We start from the raw sequence: 21,126 nt of genomic DNA on the forward strand, positions 1-21,126 counted from the left end.
TGCGTGCTCCCGATTCTGGATGGTGATGCAAAGAGACACAAGGTTTATACTGGTTCAGGCAATCGAGGCCCTACGTCCAGTCTGAGAGGTCGATCTTATATTCCTTGCACCGAAGTGCTCGTAGTAGGGGGTTACAAGCTAAAGGAGAGAGGGAGCTGGTCCCAGGTCTCGGCGGGGTGTCGTGCGGGCCGCTTGAGACGTTGCTCTCAGGCGGCAGGGACGTGCGTGTGTGTGCATTTTACCAGGTGTTCCCCCCCTAAAACAGCCCAGGTCCTCTCCTTTTATAGCATGAAGGGAGGACTAGGACGGTACATGAGCTAACTATACGGCGTCGTGTGAACAGAGGCGGCGTGTCCGGGCCCTGTAGCCTGTTCCTGTGGCGGTGTGGAGCCTGTTCCTGTGGCGGTGTGGCCGTCGGAGTGGTCCGTCCTTGGAGCATTGGGGCGACGTGGCCGTCCCATCAGGTCCTGTGCGTCGTGGGAGCCCCGGGACTGCCTCGGAGTGGGTGCGGCGGTGGACGTGCAAGCCACTGTGGACGGACTGCGCGTGAGGCCGAAACTTGGTCGGTGTCGAGGCTGCACCATGGTGGAGGGGTCTCGGCAGGCACGATCCCCAAGGTGGCCGAGACCTTGGTGTACGGTGCCGAGGCCTCGAGTGGGCGGCTGATCGTGGGTACAGTGTTAGGACACAGTGGCTGGTAATTCCCGCCGTACCCTGTCCCAGCCGGTATGGCGCTGATCATGGATACAGCGTTAGGACACAGTGGCCGGTAATCCCCGCCGTACCCTGTCCCAGCCGGTATGGCGCTGATGCGACCTTGGGTCGCGTCGGCCTTTCTGTGGCGTTGAGCCATCGTCCGGCTGAGATTGCGGGAGTGGTTGAAGCATTAATGGGACATGACACGTTGTCTGGAGGGCCGGTCGAGGCGGGGGGTGACGGGCTGCGAGCGACCCAGCCTCGAGCGACACGGAGGCTGGGGCCTCGCGCGAGACGGAGATCGGGTTCCTTGCCGAGGCCTTGCGCGAGACGCCTCGCGCGATACGGAGAATGTACCCCTACCGAGGCCTTCCCTGGAGAGCCTCGGGCGAGACGGAGACGGCGCCCCCTGTCGAGGCTCGGCGCCCCCTGCCGAGGCCTATCCTGGGGAGCCTCGCGCGAGGCGGAGTTTGTTCCGAGACCTCCTGCTCGAGGCTCGAGGCGAGGTGGAGGAGGGCTCGGTCGTGGTAGGTGAGGGGCCCACGGCTTACCTTCTGGCTTTATTTTGATGTTTGCTTGGGGTACCCCGTTCTAAGGTACCCGACACCCGCCGTACCCTGTCCCAGCCGGTATGGCGCCAATCGTGGACACAGCGTTAGGACACAGTGGCCGGTAATCTCCGCCGTGCCCTGTCCCGGCCGGCATGGCGCTGATGCGACCTCGGGTCGCGTCGGCCATTCTGTGACGTTGAGCCGTCGTCCGGCTGAGATTGCGGGAGTGGTTGAAGCATTAATGGGACATGACACGTTGTCTGGAGGGTCGGTCGAGGCGGGGGGTGACGGGCTGCGGGCGACCCGGCCTCGAGCGACACGGAGACTGAGGCCTCGCGCGAGACGGGGACCGAGCTCCTTGCCGAGGCCTCGCGCGAGACGCCTCGCGCGATACGGAGAATGTACCCCCTGCCGAGGCCTTCCCTGGAGAGCCTCGGGCGAGACGGAGACGGCGGAGAGCCTCGGGCGAGACGGAGTTTGTTCCAGGATGCCGAGACCTCCTGCTCGAGGCTCGAGGCGGGGTGGAGGAGGGTCCAATGGGCTCGGTCGTGGCAGGTGAGGGGCCCACGGCTTACCTTCTAGCTTTATTTTTTAGATGGGATTTCAGCGACCCGTTTGATGTTTGCTTGGGGTACCCCGTTCTAAGGTACCCGACACTATTTATTTAACCTTAAATTCAAAGCACATTTATAGAAAACCCCTTCCCACACGCATACAGGTGCATGCATGGCTCTCTGCGCACGTGCCCAGCGCGCGGTGCCGGAACGCATGAAGCGCCGCTAGCGTGTCCAGGCCTTCGAACGCAGCACAACCCCGGGCGGTTGCTTGCCCGGCCCACCGCTGGCGCGCGGACTCTCTCCTGCTCATCCTGCCTGCCGCCCGCGCGGCTCCGATCCGCCGGCCCGACGCTGTGCGTGGCGTATCTTTCGGTTTGGATCTCCAAGATCGATCGGGTAGTAGGTGGGCGCCGGCCTCCTCTCGGTTCCGTCATGGTTGGCTTCACGCGCACCTGATCGAGTTGGTGTTTGGTCTCGGTGCCTGCGTGCGTGGCCTCTATATAAGCCCACGGGCGCGCGGGGCCTGACGCTCCATCGCCCACACGTCGAAACAAGTTGAGAGATAGTGGTGATTGGCGATCGTTGTCCGTCCTTGCTCGCTAGCTGACATGGCGGACGAGCCAAGAACGGCGGCGGCGAGCGGCATGCCGGACTTCAAGCAGTCGGTGAAGCTCAAGTACGTGAAGCTGGGGTACCACCACCTCATCAGCCACGGCGCGTACCTGCTGCTGGCGCCGCTGCCGGGGCTGGTGGCGGCGCACCTGTCCACCTTCACGCTGCGCGACCTGGTGTACCTGTGGCAGAGCCTGCAGTACAACCTGGTGTCCGTGCTCGTCTGCACCACGGTGCTGGTGGTGGTGGCCACCGCGGACGCGCTGACGCGGCCGCGGCCGGTGTACCTGGTGGACTTCGCGTGCTACAAGCCCGACGACGAGCGCAAGTGCAGCCGCGCGCGGTTCATGAACTGCACCGAGTCGCTGGCCACCTTCACGACGGAGAACATCGAGTTCCAGCGCCGGATCATCGAGCGGTCGGGGCTGGGCGAGGACACGTACCTCCCGGAGGGGGTGCTCAACATCCCGCCCAACCCGTCCATGGCCAACGCGCGGAAGGAGGCGGAGATGGTCATGTTCGGCGCGCTGGACGAGCATTGGCGACGACGTCGACCCGACGAGATGGATCGGGCCAGCATCAGCAGTTCGGCCGGCCGGCCGGCGACCGGGCAGCAGGCGCAGGACGTTGGAGATTCTCTCCAAGCGGCTCGGCTGCGACGCACGTACTACTACGCACCCGCAGCAGGCTGGTGGCCCGGCCGTGCACCGACACATCATCCGGCCGGCCGCCAATAATGCGCCAGCGCGGTGATGGCCTCCGAGTCGCCGTCGAACGGGCCATACGCGCGGCGTACGCTTTACACTGCCGGAACGTACGGAGTAGTACCGTTTACACTGCCGGAACGTACGAACGGGCCATACGCGCGGCGTACGCTGGTGGCAACCGGGGTGAGGTGGGGGACCGGGCGCGGGCGGTGCCAGTGCGCCATGCCACGCGAGCGAGCACACAGTGTAGTACTCGTAGGTGGTGTAGGGAGCCCTGCGGCTGCCACCTCTGCAACCGCAAGCGTCTCCATCGACCGACGGCCGGAATTGAGGTACGGCACCGCGCCTCATCCGGTCCGGTGTCCGGGATGCCACGTCCACGTCATCGGGGTCGGGCCGGTCGCCCCTTTCCATGCGCGGCGGATCGGCCTGGCCGGCGGGCGCGGCGCGCAGGGCCACGGACCGCGGTGTCGCGACGCGCACCGCGCGCATTATTGGCGGCCGGCCGGACGAAGCCGAACCGCTTGGAGAGAATCTCCAACGTCCTGCGCCTGCTGCCCGGTCGCCGGCCGGCCGGCCGGACTGCTGGTGCTGGCCCGATCCATCTCGTCGGGTCGACGTTGTCGCCAATGCTTGCAAGGCAAAAGCTGCACCTGGTATCGGGCTCTCGTACGTGCAGATGCAGATGCTGGCCGTATCAATCGCATTATGTTACGTGCATTGCTCGCATCACCACATGATAACCACCACGCCATGCTCCGACGGGGACATGCATGCATGCACGTACGAGGCGCGGTCCACATGACACCATCCTTGCACTGCCCGGCAGCTCGATCTGCTTCGACGCAGGGAGGCACCGCGCGCTAGTCACATGCGCAGAGAGCCATGCATGCACTTGCATGCGTGTGTCAAGGGGTTTTCTATAAATATGCTTTGAATTTAAGGTTAAATAAATAGGTATTGACTGCAGTGAACCATTTTAAAAGTTTATGGACCCAAAAAGTTACTTTGAAAGTTGATGGACCCAACTGAAACCTCCTCACAAGTTAATGGATCTCTGGTGCATTTAACTCTAAGTCAATCTACTCTCTCCTTCACTAAAAAAGAGTCGCTATGCAAATCATGCTAGGTCAAACTTTCTCAACTTTGACTAGTTTTGTACAAAATGCGTGAAACATTTATATCTCCAAATAAGTTTATTATAAAAGTATATTCAACGATCTATCTAATGATACTAATTATGTACCATAAATATTAATATTTTGTTAAATATATTTAGTCAAAGTTAAAAATTATTAACTTCTTGAGAAGCGAGAATGACTCTTTTTTAGGGAGTAGGCAACAACGACCACTTGTGCCTAGAGGAAACAAGTATGCCTACAGACCGAAATGCACCCAAGAGAAGTTTATGGGTTTCTAAGATTGTTCACTTGTTCTTTGTTGCTAGTGCCAATGGATCCAAATTTATTTTCGTACCTAAAACAAATGTTTTTTTGGGAGGCATACTCCGCGGATGGGTTAAGCTGGGTGCTTAAGTGAACGTACAAATCATGTGACTTGAGAGAATATTATGTTATCCCCCTAATCACCTATGGAATATTGTGTTTGGTGATAGTAAATGGAAGGTCATTGGTCTAGGCGTCCAGGTAAGATTGCTATCCAAAATGATCATTAAATTTCTAATATTTTTTTAGTTAATTCGTTGAGTTACAATTTGTTGTCCACCTAAACAGCACATCCACATGGTTGTAAACATGTTTGCGTTTTGAGATAAAATTGATTATAGAAAGTTCCAAATTCAAATCATAGCAGGGCATATCCCAACTAATCAGGCAAACAAGGCCTTCCACATGTTTAGAAACCGTAGATCGGGCAATTTGCCTATGCAGTGCAGGTGACATTACGTCAGTACCTTATATATTACATAAATATATCACAGCATATTGCCAACGACTAGATGGGTTACATATAGCACAAGCTAAAACTAAGCCTCACACCAGACAAATCTAATCTGTAGAAGTTGCTCCTGAGAAGCTGCTTTGTTTCTCTAAGGCCAAAACCTTCCGTCGCTTGTAATGCCTTTCTGTTTTTGCGTCACCGGGGATAACTCTTTCATTCTCTTCCAGGGTAATATCAGAAGCAGGCCTTTTACCATCAAAAGATGTGTTCTCAGACATGCCATTCTTTGGCGTGGAAGGTCTATCTACAAGTTCGCAGGTGCCATCAAGCAGAGGCAATTCAGCATCAGAAGATGTGTTCTTGGAAACTGTTTCATTCTTTGTGCTACAGGGTAAATCTAGTGATAGAATCACACCATCAGTGCAGGTTGTGTCATCTTCACAAGGAAGAACACTGTCAGTTGCTAAATATTTGTCAGCACCCTCACCATCAGCATTTAAATCGCTCTTATTTCCGCAATCACCTGCTATTGTTTGGTCAGTGTTTCCCTCGCTCTCGTCATGGAAAACTGTACTACCACCAGTAATACTATTATCAGTATTTCCATCTTTCAACTCAGAGCTATCCTTGGCATTTATATCACTTTCATGTGCACAGTCACCTGCCACTACTTTGTCAATATTTTCCTCTTTTAAGTCTGAGGAAGCTGTGCTAACACAAGTAATACCACTGTCCGTATTTCCTATTTTCAACTCAGAGCTACCATTGGCATTTATATCACTTTCATGTGCAGAGGCACCTGCCACTACTTTCTCAATATTTCCTTCTTTTAAGTCTGAGGAAGCTATGCTAACACCAGTCATACCATTGTTCGCATTTCCCTCTGGCAACTGCAATGAAACATACAGCTCACCATGATTGACATTGCTTGCAGTTGGGTTAATACTCCTCACATCTTCAATGATTGCATTGTCTACAACATTTTTGCCAATATCACCTAGTGTGACTGAATCTAGATCATCATGAGGATCGACACAATCACCTTCAGCTGTCATTCTTTCTGGATTTGGTCCATTGTCATCTTTGCTGGAGTCAAACATCATAACATAATCCATACCTTGAGAAGGTATAAAGCACTCATCCCCAACTTCTATGTTTTTTTTTAAGGACTGTTCTTTGCTGGTAATTTTCTGAGCAAAAATTTCAGAGATTGAGCAGCTTGTAGAAACCATAATATCCTGCACCTCAGCTTCTGCTTGGCTGTGAACTTTTTGGTCATTGTCCAGAGAAAGAAACAAAGACTTCTCATTTTCCTTATCTGTTACCACATGATTTGATTCCTTAAGCACTTCATCATCTTCTGGGGCATATGATCTCATATTAAGTTGACTGCTAGATACAAGTGGCTCATTTTTCTCATCCTGGCTTGACAGGCAAACAATAGTATCCTTGAGTGGAGCACACACCTGCTACCAAACAATATAACACATCATGGTATCAGTAATCAAGCTCAAGCAAAGTAAAATAGGGGTTTAAACTTATCAGCTAATAATATACCTCTGACTCTTGTAGATTCTGTACATCGACAATTGGAACACTTCCAGTGTCCAACATGCATCCAGAAGTAGGTAGCCCCTTTTCTTTGCAATCATTTAAACAGATGGACTTGGATGGCTGAATTTCGTGAGTCCCGTCATCAACTGTGCAAACTGTTTCAGGTTCACCAGCAGAGCACCTCTGAGCACGAAATTCTCTAGCTGGTTCCAGTTCAGCATTTGAGCATCTTTGATGTCTTTCATCAAGCTGCTCACCACCACAAGCTAGCATGGGATGATTCTGAAAAGATCCAGTCACCAGCTCAAGAATTAACTTTCGGACCACCGAACGCTTGAGAGAAGCTTCAGGGGGAGGAAACCAATCATCACTAAGCTGAAAAGTACATTAAGAGTGAACGTTCAAGAAATTAATACACCTATTAAAATCCAAACTCAAAATATTTCATAGAATGACTTTGCTCTTCAAGGATATTGTGATCACTCAATTTGAAGAAAACCAGAATTAAACGGCCAAAGCACAGACAAAATTGTGAAAGAAAAAGAAAGCCGTAGTCAAACAAAACTAATGCCAAGGAAAAGTTTTACTAACAGAAGCTATAAAAGAATGTAAAGGTGGAACAAGGAACAAGTGAAGGTGACCTTTTTATACATAAATGTTCAGACAATATCTGTCATTGTAATTTAACTACGAATTTGAATATCAAACACTCATAATTCTGTGAGATTGTAAATACTCATATTGTTTAACTTGTGTAATTCACTAACTGTACTTAGGTTAGACCAGTGCAATTTTCACTGACTTAATTGATAATTGTGCTAGAATATTTCCAACATATGAAGGCACATCAGGATTATAGTTGAATATAATAATAAAAAATGCAAAATAAGTAAACATCCGCTATCGAAAATTCTTAGCACCCATAGATTATACAACAATAATAAAGAAACAGTTAGCACAGTTCTGACAGAGTTCATAACGGCGACAACGTTGAGCTTGAAGACCAAGCAAACTACTTGCTTCAGAATGGCAGAGAAACAGCAGGATGCCATTAAACAACAAAGAAAACAAATTAAGACTTTGGAACTCACAAAGCCAGATAATACATCAATCTTCAGAGGGTTGAAGTTACTTGGAGCATCTGTCAAAAATAGTTCCACATAATGGAGCAAGAACAAGCCACAATCATATGAATTATCCTGCTGAGGGAGCTGCACCGCAAATAGAACATAATTGGGTTACAATCCAAAATTAGAACACCAAAGTTATGGAAAAGAAAGTGTTGGTTAGCATACATGTAAAAGGCTGTGATCTAGCATGTGATTGTGACAGCCCAATAGCATATGCAATTATGTCTTCATTCAAGATATTCACATTAACAAGCCAGATCATCCACTAACATACATTTAGTTGTCAACATCAGCGTGCGTATCCACTAACATGCATTATGATATTTTATCTATTCATGTAAGTAAATATAAGTAGTATAATTTCATTTCAAATCATCTGCAATTCCCGCAGCAACGAGCGTAGTATCCTTCTAGTTCTTTAAATGCATATACCATGCTCACTATAAACCACCACACAAAAATTTGGCAGTACACATTCAAGGGAGAAAAACAGTGTTAACTGTGGCCAGGATTTTTTTCTCCGTAAAAATGTGATAAACCAAATAAACCCAACACTTTGTACATATAAGCAGAAGTGTGCCATGAAACAAGTCCAGACATAAATTCATGTGGGGAAGGATAAGCCAAGATCAACGAATATACAATGTGCATGATCAAAGGAATTCAGTCAAGCAGTCTATTGACTGCAATTTCAGTTGAAACAGAGAGCACAAATCTGATCAACTTAATCTAATGCAAATTAGACAATTAGCAGATGCTGTTTAACAATTGGCATATTTTGTACCCAAAGATTGATAGTCTTTGATTACCCAAAAATTGCTACATACATGGAAAGAATATGAATTAGGATGCAAGCGTGAACGAAAATCAAGTCCAAATTAGGGGAATTGACCTACATATACATGTAAAATATGGTCAAATGTGGCCATTATACGACAGATCTGACCATACAGGCCATAGAGGGGTTTGTTACAAATACCCTGAAAAAACAATCATCCACGACACAAAGTAATAACACAAATCTATCTCCACCACTGTATTTATGGATTAAAGATTCAAAGTTCCTGCACTCTTCAAACAACAAATGAAAATCTGAAGCCACAGAAGTGAATGCGGGTACTTTTAAGAATTTCACCTAGGGATTTAGAACAGGTACTGAAACTTATTATGTACGAACCTCAAGGGAGACAAATCTCAAGTTCAAGAACTTGTCTGAATGATCTGATGCTGATTCAGGGTGCCTTTCCTTCCACTCTTCCCATAAATAACTGTGGCACAGAGAATCAAACTTCACATAGGATCCACCAGATATTGGTCACAGAGTGTGGATTGACAAAAGAAACAGAAGTTATTGGCCAAAGAACCATCATTCTCAGTTAGTGCCCTGATCAAAATAGATGTTGTATAGAACTGACTGTTACCTTTTTCTAGGTAAGCCACAGTCACTGCTAAATCTAACCCAGGCAATCTATGACCCACAAAAATCTTCATACCGAAGTTCAGGTAGTAGGACTGCCTGCCCCCCACCCCCCACCCCCCACCCCCACCCCCCCAGTCCTTTACATCTTTTGTAAAGACCCTTCTTGTCAAAAGATCACTCTAGTGAAAGACTGGCCATCACATAACCAAAGGGCAAGCACTGTTCACAACATTTTAAAATCAGCAAAACTGCAAGGAAATAGTTTGTGTGTGTTTTCAAATATCATCTAGATCCCTCAATCGTAAATACAATTATGCACAGGTCAAACAAAAGTAGCAAATCTACCATACCTCTGGAAATAGACTTACCTTTGAATGATGTCCTTGAGTCCAGTGTGACTTCCTTTAAGTGAATCCATGTGTAAAATGCATGGGAGTTTAGCTGAGACCTTTGCATCACCATCTGAAGCAAAACCACATTTTTAAAGAAAAAAAAACTACTAAAAACATGTCAAAGATGCCATTTTCAATTTATATACATGCCTTCAAATGTCGCCAGTTCGCCAGGATAGCAAATAACAATTAAACTCCAATGCAAGCTGCAACAACGGCACATAATAACAGTTTACATTGATTATCATCACGTAAGCATAATTTTTGTTGTCAAAAGGTTCTTACTTGAAGTTGACAGGAATGAACAGAAAATCTTTGTCAAATACATTTATTTTGCGGGTCCATTTGCGAACACGTAAGAAGGCTGCTCTACCTTCCGGAGCTCTCCCCTGATCTTTGTCAAGATCTGCCAGCTTGCGAAAAAAGAAGCTATTAAAGAAATGGTACCTGCGCTTCACGGTAGATTCAATTCTTGTGCTCAAGTATCTGCAGAACATAAATTAAGGACTCATTTAATGCGAGTAAAAACACTCTGCAGAACAACTTAAATGTTAAAACAAATAATAAAGAATGGTGACCATGTTTCTCTTACTACTAATTAAGAAAGATAGACCTCATATATCAGAAACAATTTCCTTTTATAATTCATGCTATTTAAATTCTCATCTTAATAACTTGGAAACATCTTTGTTTCCTTCCAAGAACACATCCAGCGAAAGGGCCTCTAGCTGAGTTCGTTAGGTGGCTTCAGTAGCACTCCTCAGGTCTTGAGTTCGACTCCCGTGGGAGCGAATTTTCAGGCTGGGGTAAAAAAAATCCCCTCGTCTATCTCACGGCAAAGCACAGATCTATGGCCTGGCCCTGTTCATGGTCGTTCTCACATTGGCTACGGCTGTCTGCCCCCCCCCCCCCCCCCTTCTCATCTTAATAACTTGGAAACATCTTTGTTTCCTTCCAAGAACACATCCAGCGAAAGGGCCTCTAGCTGAGTTCGTTAGGTGGCTTGAGTAGCACTCCTCAGGTCTTGAGTTCGACTCCCGTGGGAGCGAATTTTCAGGTTGGGGTTAAAAAAAATCCCCTCATCTATCTCACGGCAAAGCACAGATCTATGGCCCGGCCCCGTTCATGGTCGTTCTCACATTGGCTACGGCTGTCTGCCGCCCCCCCCCCCCCCCCCCACCACCACCACCAACTGCAGGTCGAGTTTTTTTTTAGAACATACATCCACCCCCGGTTTTGAACCTATTTGAGTGGAACTTTGTGTGCCAAAGTTTTTTTTTCCTTGAAACGGCCTTGCAGTCAGTGTTCTCTCCAGTTGTTTGTTCAAGATTATTTTTATTTATTTATTTGGGGGGGGGGGGGGGGGGTCCTTTCCAATCATGACTTGTGGGGAGCAGTGACTTTTCAGTGCACATAAAGAGCAATTTTTTATACAAACATAACATGTAATTTCATATCATGTTTGGGGCATGAGAATTTTTACAGTAATCTTATAAATCTGCATTAGGCAGCCAGGCATTAAAATAGTCGAGAAACAGAGCATGTCCAAATGCAAGGAAAAGTAGTAAACATGATTTAATGCACACTGTTCTCAATACATGTGTCATTTTTAATCTTCAATTCTTCATACACCTCAACAAGTGGAATAATTAACTTGTCATCAAGAATCTAATTTAAAGTCTTCGGTCCTTTGCTTAGATTAAAGTAAGAAAAAAAAGTTGAAAGATTCAAAAGTTCTTACTTTCTGGTATCAAACCATAATGCAGCAACCAGCTGCATAATAAGTGACAAATTTCAACACAAACACACACAAAAATAACAATTTCCACCACAATCAACTTAAGGCAGCAAAAATATATGTGCTTGGAAAAAAAAACAGGAAACAAGGTGTACAAATATTACTAGCAGTACAAAAATGTAACAGGATATTTAACAACTAAAACTATAACGACAAGATGCTGTCCAACAAAAGGTTCAACCTACTTGATATAAAAATCAATTATTGTATCATTGACAAAGGTTTCAGGAAGCAGAAGCTCAACATCTCTTTTGCTAATGGAAACAGCATCAGGATCTCCTTGGGGATAAATAACATCTTCAAAGTCCTCAGTGCTGAACCAATGAAAACAAATAACAGGAAAAAAATAAGTATAACAAATTCAAATTGCCAAACATGCAAAAATAACTTTAGCCTCTGAGTACATAGATGCTTCAGGTTAAATAATAGCACAGGCAGAGCAGAAAATATACATATTTGCCTTACTGGAAATATTGCCTCAAATAGAGTTTGAGTATAGTAAAGAATATCCTTTGTCAGGATGTGAAACACAAACTAAAATGGAGATACAATGCTGTGAAATTTATCTTGGCATAAACATTGTCAATATGACCACTGACATGAATGTTGTGAAGCCTTAATTTTTTTAGGTATCAAGACTTCTCACAAAAAAAAAGGAAAAAAATAACAGGCAAGACGGAGAACAAATTGTGCAATTGTCATATAATCACCTGGAAAAGTATTGCCTGGGGAAGAACAGACAGGGTTCGATGCTCCAATTCTCCAATGCAAAATCATCTCTGAAAAATGTGTGCAATTAAACAATACAATCGTTAAAGTAGTCACAATAAAACAGCCAAAATTGAAATTGATCTTTAAAAAGGTGTAAACTTCACATTAAGAGTGTAAATAAGTAAACAAAAAAAATATCAAGCTGCTGACTACAATAATATTTACCCTGCCATGGTCTATGGCTCTATGCCCATGCTTGAGACTTGACATCCATATCCAAACAAAAGCCCAATAGACTAGCATATTGTCCAAAAAATAACTAAAAGTTACTAGAGTTCGCAATTTGCAGCATGCATCATCTGGTAAATCAGCGAATAAAGAACTCAATTTATTGCTTTATTTTCTGCTATGTGTTTGCTTGTCTAGACTTGGGGCCTGTTTGGAACCACTAGTGTTAAGCTAGCTCATAGCTGCTAACTATTAGCTAGCTAATTATTAGCAGGGGGCTGGGCTATTTGGATACACCAGCTAATAGGTGGCTGGATGGTTGGAGGTGTGTATGAACAATTAGCACCTATTAGCACCTCTCCACCAACAACTAATGAACTAAAGTAATTGTTAGCGTCTCCACGAACTAGGCCAGTTTGGATCCTCGCCTATTCATTTAGCTGCTAACTGCTAGCACTAATGGATCCAAACAGGCCCTTATAAATTAACAGTTAACTCTGATAGACACTGCATATCTATGATTCATCAGATTTCTCCACATCTGATAATTAATATTTGCCAAATCTGAGCAATATCAAACTTAACAAAGTTTATTATAAATTTTGGATAGTGAATTGATAATTTGACATAACTACTGTTTGTTCTCTACCTAATATGTTAGCACAAAAAACAAAACCATCTGCTCTAATTATTAAGGATAGCATGGTCAGTTAAGCACTCAGCAAGTACAAACGTTATCCCACAACTTACGATGGGATGTCTTTCCATATTTCTTGATATCTTGGTCCCAGTTCCCAAATCTTCTGTTGTCTCCTTGGCCATTGTAAGTCATCAAGAGAAAATTGTGCTCTAACAGGACCTGTCGAATATAAGAAGAAAATCAAGCTAGTTGGTAAGAAGCAAGGAGTATCTCAATCTGAACAATATATATATATATATATATAAGCTGCTTATTACTTATCCATTAGAGTTACTGTCGTTTTTAATGAAGTAAGTAAACATCTTAGATTAGATGTATGCAACAAAACAAGATCTCATGTTGAGACCAAACCACAAATGGAAAGAGCAAGCATAACTCAAGGAAAATGGCATATTTGACAGTCATTGGACCCTCAATTTGAGATTTTCCATTAAAAATGTCTAAGTTCAAGCTTTTCACAAGAAAGCACAAGAGTTTTCTCAATCTACAAGAATAGAAGGCAAAATTATGCTATGTAATATGTAAATGATCGTAATGCCCCCTTTACCCCCTCCCCTTTTTGCATCGCACATGGGTAGGCAGTGAACAAAATGCATGGATTGCCTGAGTAGTTCAAACTCGAAGCGATGCTATCTAGGCCACCCAAAGTTGGTGCACCCGAATCTGGAGATATTTAAGTTCAATCCCCGAATCATGGTTATTAAGTTAGTAAATGGAGGGGAGGCAATCTACCACCTTCATACCACAGAAGTGCTCAACACTTGACAAATGGATAGCATAAAAACAGAACCTAGAGGTGATTAGATAGAAATGGCAAACACAGAGGGATGGAAATAGGGCAAAAGATAAAAGAACCACCTCCCGGCTACCCTTATTTCCCTATCCCACAGTAGCCAACAAGCCCAGAAACATCTCACACATACATGTGACGTCAAGAAAGTAGCTCTGAATCTTTGCCCCACCTTTTCCACCTCCACTCTTCTTGCCGTCACCTGTCCTACCATGCCTATCCCTCAGCCCCAGGGGCGGATATGGACCCTAGGGCCGTGGCCCTAGGCGTGTCCCAAAAAGTGCACTTACCCTGTCGAAAATTTATGGCTCAATCCATTGAATCTCACGGCCCAGCAAGACAGCAGCCTGCTCGCTCTCTATCTCCGAACAGACGGCGCTCGTAGGTAGGCAGCTGGCCCTTGGCCGTTCTCCACACTACGATACCCTAGCGCGGTAGCACCGGCGGCATGGCAAAATCCAGTGGCGACGTGGCCATATTGGGTGGGGCCATGGCCAAATTGGCCAATCGAGGATGAGCAGTGAGCGACGGTGCTGCCAAATTGATGAACGAGCCAGTCATGGGCAGGGAGTGGCTAGCAGAGGCCGTGCGCCCGATCTCATTCCGTCATGTAGAAGAACGACCGTCTGCGAGTGTTGGAGAGCATGACAACAGCCAGCACTTCCAGCAGGTCTGAAGGTATTAGAATTACGCATTCCCCAATCTCTATTTAGTTCCCCGTTCTGTGGTCTGTCAATTGTGAGTGCAGCAGCTAGAGCTACCTCTAGCAGTGAGGAGGGAGATTCAGCCTCATGATTTAATATTTTACCTTCTAGATAGTGCCTACATTTGTTTTGAGATGAATAAGCTAAGAAATAGTGCAGGAAATCAATATTTGGATGATTCCACGCTTATAATTGATCTATCAAAAATAAAAGCCATTTTTCTACAAGTCAGTGATAACTGATAAAGCCACAACCTCTCATTTTCAACAAACCCATCTTCCAATCAACTTGTAGTATTTCACGTCTAGTTTATAATTTATATAAACCATTATGTTGTATAGATTACGAAAGTATTTGGTTCTTTTTATGAGCCTTCCTTCACCTATACCCAAAAGAAATATGTGTTTTTTCTGTTCTTTGTTATACCTAATGTGAAAATCCTAGAACCACTGTTGACTATCGGCACTTAGGCCTGGACCCCTGGTATAAGTTGTTTAGGCATTTAGATAGTGGCCCTAGGCATAGAAATTGACCAGCTCCGCCACTGCTCAGCCCCAACATCATCAGCATCTACTCACCTCCACAAGTGCGTTCCACGCCTACAGCTACCTCATCTCCAACGCAGTCTGGAGAATTCGGCAGCAGCAAGGGAACAGCTGTCAACAATTGACAGCACATGCCAAATGGGATCACCACAGCGGCAACGCCCCTAGCACAACCTTGACATGCCACATAGGAGGTTCCTTGAAAACCATGTCCACCAACATGAACCCTAGTGGTAGGATGCATTCCAGACAGGATGCATCTGGCACCATCCTAAACCATGCAGAGGCAATGCACTCTCCACTCTGCGCTGCTAGCCGCTGCATGAACTCCATGAAAAGCATATGGTTTAACATAGAGCCACTGCCAGAACTACTACAATGTGACAGGTGTGGGGAAGCGAATTGGAAGGGTAATGGGATGCTAATGACAAATATGGCTTATTAGACGCCGTTAGTGGGCATAATAAGCCGCCATTATAGTGGCATATTTAGAGCTAGGCTTTTGAAGGTTGAAAATGTGCAAAACTGATACATTTTTCTGCTACTTAAAACAGGAATTGGTGGTGATGCTGTGCCTGCCACCACCACCAATCTGCCCCCAAAACTTTTTTCTTATTTACCCACCTTGCCTCTGACTCTAAGTAATGGGAATTTGCTGACTGTCTTATTTCATTTGTAAATGGTAATAGTTACATGTTTGTCATTTGTATTCTCTGTGACACCATTCTTACAAGAACTATGTGCACGTGTTTAATTGTTCGGTCTGTTTTGCTGTTGCAATGCACAGGTAAGTTTTCTAGTCAACACCCAATATATCTTTTAGATAAAAAAAGGATGCCAATGCCAAATGTTCAAATCACCTCAAACTTATGTATGGTACTTAGTACTTGATAATATTTCAAGCTAGCTAATAAACATGTGAAAATTAAAAATAAAATCTAACTCGATGAACATGGAAACGGATGTTACTTTGCCAATCAGTATTAGCCTCAGTTTACATTTTTCCTAAACAAAACACACGCAACAGTGCAACACAAAATGAAAACGAAAATGAAAACAGCAAAACAACCTTAGCCACCTTATTATAAGCTTAAAATATACAAACTATTGTGCAGGCCAAACTGTTGTAATATTTTACAATATCATACTACTTTCAGGTCACCGAGAATGTGTCAGAGGACCACATAGAATTTTCTATCGAAGACAGAAAACTAATGTTGACCTCTGCTAGTGGCAGGAATATTGTTACACTTCCATCAAACATGAAAACTAGACCTCTCTCGATTTTCCACGTGCCGCCCTCGCCGCAGATTCCACTAATGCATGTGTACAGCCCAGGGGCAAAGTTATTTAGACCAGACTGAACAACGAACCGATCAAAGTCTCTGTTAACGGTTTGATTAGTTCAACCATCAACCTCCTAAGGGCAGGGTCAAGGGTTCGAAAGCCCATGATGTTGCCTTTTCATCAATGTTTTTTACATTTTTTATTATTTTGTTATAATTATCTTTATGTTCCCCTTGTACTCCTGGTTTCGTCCAAAACACCAGCCACCGCTCCCCCTTCACAGGGTTCAAAGAAAACTTAGAACAAAAAACAAGCATGTGAGAACGGAAAAAAACAACGGGAAAAAGAGGGGGGAAATGGGGAAAAGGCAAAAAGAAAACAACTGACGAAGAAAAAAATGTGACCCCAATAAAAAGACAGATGAGCGAAAAAATGACCGTGACCAAATACGAAAAAAAAAACGACGGACAAAGATTCATGTTGCCGCTTTAGTATTAATAACAGATATATGTCATCAGCATTGAAATATGGAGGAAAGCAGATAAATCTGGAATACAATATCTTGAACACATATGATACCTGCATTTCCTGTTTCTGCTTCGGATCCAACAAGGAGTGTTATTAAGGCAGATCCAACCTGGTTAGGATGATAAATCAGTAAAGAAAACTATGAAAGACACAAAATAACAGGGATAGTAACAGTAAAATAAAGTGAATTGCTTACGCTCTGAGCCCATTTACAACTGATGGAAATAATATTAGATAAATCCCATTGTAGAGCTACCAACTTCTCATCTTCCAAGGAATCTAAATCCAAATACTCAATCTTGATCCCGTCCAATGAGAAAGTAAGGTGAGGTTCAAGACACAAAGTTTTGTCACATATCATGAAGGCAGGACTAAGTACAACCAGTCCTGCTTTGTCAACCTAAAAAGGGGCCCCAGAAAAAAATTACAAGTGTCGGTGGCTTTAAGCAACATAGTTGTCCAAAATCTAGCAGACCAAGGTGGCATAAAATATATTAAGCATCTAAAATTGCAGCAATCTAAGAAAAAGATCAAACATATAAATGAACAGTTTAGAGTAATCTTGAAGGGGAAACGATGAAATTCTATCGTGACAGGGTACTGAAAATTTAAAAAGCATACTAGAAGATTTTAGGTGGCCTTAACATGTTGCCTATACAAATTTGTATATTACATAACTCAGTGAAGAAGAAGAGAGACATCAGGATATGTAGGTCAACTCACACTTAACTAGTCTAAAGAAAAGGCTCATAAATCATGCTTGTATACCAAGGTCAGTAATTGCACACATCAAAATCCTGATGATTAATTTTAGCGTATAGCCCCACAGCTTATGAATTGCTTCCAATGCAATTACTCAAGCTTTTCTCAGAAAATAAACTGAAAAGGTTTGACATGTTCACCTAAAAAGATCCTTTTTGTAGCTAACCACTTATCGGGAAAGAGAGAGAAGACGTCAAGATGCGAGCACAAAGAAACAGAAGTGGCGTTGTATTGGGCATCTAATATTTTTTATCCAAAATGTTTACCGTACAATCACAAATTATAATTTAAGGAGACATACCAGCGCATCATAGGAATTATAGATATGCTGCAAATTTTGCTCCATATAACCTGGAATTGCACAATGATTAGCAGAATTGAACACAGTTCAAGCAGAGGCCATTACAAAAGTCGAGCATATTACCAGGCACATCATAATTACTGGTAGATGAAGTGTCAGGGCTGGATGGCATGCTTTCTTCCTCAGAATCAGCTACCATTCCCTGGTAGAAGACAAACAACTAACAGTTAACAAAAAAAATGCAGTGAACAGAACAGGGATACTTAATTGTATGAATAAATAAATATATACTTCTGATGGAAGCTCAAAGGGATGTGCACTGCCAAATCTCATTTCTTCCACAGGCTGATTTCCAGACATGTGATATTCATCTAAGCAAGCATTGGTATTGATACGATCAGTACAGATTGCCGAAGTCGCCAATACTACATCAAATTTGGTTGTTGCATTGGAAGTATCCTGATCCATTTTAGGGTACTCAGCTCAGGGTTCCAAAAAGCGGCACTAAGCGCACGCTTCAGCGCTAAGCGGACAGGTAACGCTTCGCTTTGGGGCATAAGCGCTCCCAAAGCGGCGCGACCGCCTTGGTGGAGCAGCGGTCCTCTGACGCCGCCGCCGAGCCTGGGACTGCCCCGCCGTCGCTACCGACGAATCTCCGCAAAACGCACCGAGAGAGAGCTGCGAGAGATGGAGGAGCTGAAAAAAGTAGATCTCACTGGCTCCTTCTCCCTTCTCACGCGGGATGGACGCCGCTGCCCCTGGATCCACGCGCTGCGGCTCCTCCTCCCTCCTCACGCGCGTAGCCGGCGACGGAGAAGAAGCCCGGCGGCCAGGAACGACGGAGCGAGGCGGGGCGGCGATGAGAGGCGAGACGGCGCGGGAGGCAGGGCGGGAGGGCCGGAGCGGATGAGGCGGATGCGCGCCGTCGGCGGCGCGACGGGAGGTGTGGGGCGGTGGTGCTAGTCCGAGCAGGAGCGGTGGGGCGGCGGAGAAGAAAGAAGAGTTGGTGGTGCGCCGCGGGATCCCCGGTCTGCCCAGAGCGATGGGTAAGGCCAAGGGGTGCTTGATGCAGGGAAAGTTTAGTCCACTCACGTCGAACGTTTAAAGATTAAACATAAACTAATTATAAAACTAATTTACAAGATAGGATCTATTAAATCTAATTAATTTATCAGTATCACATATTTATAGTAGCACCGTTAAATCATAGAATAATTAAATTTAATAGATTCATCTAGTAAATTAATCTCAATCTATGCAGCTAGTTTTGTAATTAGTATATATTTAATGCTTTCAATTATTGTTAAGCATTCGATGCGACGAAAACTAAACTAGCAACTCCAACAGGAACATCTGGCATCTATTTTTTTGTTTGGGTGCCCTTATTTTTGGTAGGATAGTTTTTTTCATTTCTACTGTAGCAGCAGTACCTGAGCCCCCAAATTCATTCCAATATCCTCTCTGTATTCTTCCTTGTTCTCCTAGGGGCCCTCTCAACCTGCGTCACGCGGAAAGCCACGCTCGCCCGGAGGCGGCCAAGCGGGTGGACCGGCGACGGCCGCACTCGCGCTCGCGCGGAGGCCGCTCGCCAGGCAGGCGAGGTCCCTGGTGATGGCCGCGCTCGAACGGAGGCAGGTGAGGTCCCAGGGAGGCCCCTCCCCGGTGCGGAAGAAGGAGATACGCGGAAGGAGGCCCCTCCTAGGCACGGAAGAAGGAGATCCGTCAGGTAGGCGAGGTCTCTAGCGAGGCCCTCCACTGGCTCCTCCCTCCCTGACCCGCCACTCGGACCTGGCCCGAGCTCGCCCCATGCGTGAAAGAAGGAGATCCGTTGGATACAGAGCGACTCGCCGAGGACGGAAGGATCCGCGAGCTACCTAAGCTCGTCGCATGCGGGCGTGGAGGGAGCTCCACCGGGGAAGAATGAGCTGGCGGCGCGTGGGTGGGGAAGGAGAGAGGGAGCCGCGCCGCCGTCTGCTGGAGCTCGCTGCCGCACCGGGGAGAAGAAAGGGAGTCGCGCCGTCGGCGCTGGAGCTCGCTGTCGCTGCCGTAATGGGGAGACGTGAGCGAGGGCTGGACGGCCGTCCTTCCGTGCGAGCGCGCAAGGAGAAACGCCCGCAACGGTGGGATGGGGGCTGAAGGCGAGCCAACATGAATGGGGGCCAGTTTAGTTCCACCCCATTTTGTAAAAATTTTCAAGATTCTCCGTCACATCGAATTTTTAGACACATGTATGAAGTATTAAATATAAATAAAAAATAAAATTAATTACATAGTTTAGACGAAATCCACGAGACGAATCTTTTAAGCCTAATTAGATTATAATTGGACACTATTTGCCAAATAACAACGAAATGCTACCGTAACACTTTGCCAAAAATTTTGGCATCCAAACAAGCCCTGGGTCCTTGGGATGCCCAGCCAAATATAGGGTCTATAGCAGGGGTTCTACTGGAGCGATGTTTTTGACCTAGACACCCATATTTAACTATGGAGTTGTAAATAGAGACTCTACTGGAGTTATTCTGAAAAAACAAAATAAGTAAAAGACGAAAAAATGAAAGAAAAAAAACAAGGTAATATAGATATTTCAGTGTTTTTACCAAAGGTTTTACCAAAAAACAACGACTCTATTTCTGAAGCTACTTCTTTAGATGAGCCAGAGTCAAAACTGTTTTGGCAGAGCCGGAGCCCTGCTAAATAGGCCCGAAGAAACAACAGTGGGTTGTGTGCCTTAGCTGGAGCATTGAAAAGGTTAGGTGGTGTTTGGATTGTGGAAAAAAGGACAGTGGGAATGAAAAATGAGAGAAGGTGGATATCATAACCCTTGTTTATATATCCAGAATGGGATAAGAACAGTGTATGAGGTAGAGATAAGATGAGCTCATATCCCACCAATCCATACCCAATGGGAGTGGTGGGTTATGGCCGGGAAATAATCGATGGAGAGCCACACCTATGAGCTCTACTAGTGAGGAGAGCTGGTTCTACGATGAGATAGGCCACGCATGCACCATTGCTTGACCATGGGTGCAGAGTTGGTAGTCCACCAGTCCCCACACTGATAGGATCTAAATGGCTAGAGTGGTGAACAGCCTATAAATTTTTTCTTCGAAACTGTAGAGCAATCTTTGTTACTTTCTCCGTTTTAAATTATAAGTTGCTTTTGACTTTTTTGGTTCATCCATTTTACTATGCACATAGACATACTATTTATATAGATACATAGCAAAATGGATGTAAAAAAAAGTCAAAAT

At 45.4% G+C, this 21,126-nt stretch overlaps 2 protein-coding genes across 2 annotated transcripts; one reads left to right on the top strand and one right to left on the bottom strand.

Moving 5' to 3' along the window:
- The first annotated feature begins 2,412 nt into the window (after positions 1-2,412).
- LOC136455330 (3-ketoacyl-CoA synthase 11-like) lies at positions 2,413-3,153 on the top strand. The gene has a single exon (XM_066455405.1). It carries the CDS (start codon positions 2,413-2,415, stop codon positions 3,151-3,153), a length of 741 nt encoding a protein of 246 aa, XP_066311502.1.
- A 1,727-nt stretch (positions 3,154-4,880) lies between these two features.
- LOC136450751 (probable ubiquitin-like-specific protease 2B) lies at positions 4,881-18,957 on the bottom strand. The gene is made up of 15 exons (XM_066451343.1): positions 18,164-18,957; positions 17,996-18,074; positions 17,873-17,922; positions 17,006-17,209; positions 16,861-16,918; positions 13,006-13,114; positions 12,027-12,095; positions 11,502-11,630; positions 9,804-10,004; positions 9,669-9,724; positions 9,495-9,588; positions 8,884-8,974; positions 7,668-7,787; positions 6,580-6,951; positions 4,881-6,488 (listed from the first exon to the last, which is right to left on the bottom strand). The coding sequence occupies exons 1-15, from the start codon at positions 18,338-18,340 to the stop codon at positions 5,130-5,132; spliced, it is 3,168 nt and encodes a 1,055-aa protein (XP_066307440.1). The 5' UTR covers positions 18,341-18,957; the 3' UTR covers positions 4,881-5,129.
- Between the last annotated feature and the right edge of the window lie 2,169 nt (positions 18,958-21,126).

This window comes from Miscanthus floridulus, chromosome 5 (genome assembly GCF_019320115.1).
Source record: "Miscanthus floridulus cultivar M001 chromosome 5, ASM1932011v1, whole genome shotgun sequence".
In the NCBI taxonomy this organism is placed as follows: domain Eukaryota; kingdom Viridiplantae; phylum Streptophyta; class Magnoliopsida; order Poales; family Poaceae; genus Miscanthus; species Miscanthus floridulus.

Excerpts from the sequence above, each read along its gene's own strand:
- LOC136450751 (XM_066451343.1), bottom strand. The coding sequence starts at position 18,340 with ATGGATCAGGATACTTCCAATGCAACAACCAAATTTGATGTAGTATTG. Across the intron at positions 9,589-9,668 it reads CGAACTGGCGACATTTGAAG|ATGGTGATGCAAAGGTCTCA; the intron begins GCATGTATATAA and ends GTTTTGCTTCAG. Across the intron at positions 7,788-8,883 it reads TGAGATTTGTCTCCCTTGAG|CTCCCTCAGCAGGATAATTC; the intron begins GTTCGTACATAA and ends TTTGCGGTGCAG.
- LOC136455330 (XM_066455405.1), top strand. The coding sequence starts at position 2,413 with ATGGCGGACGAGCCAAGAACGGCGGCGGCGAGCGGCATGCCGGACTTC.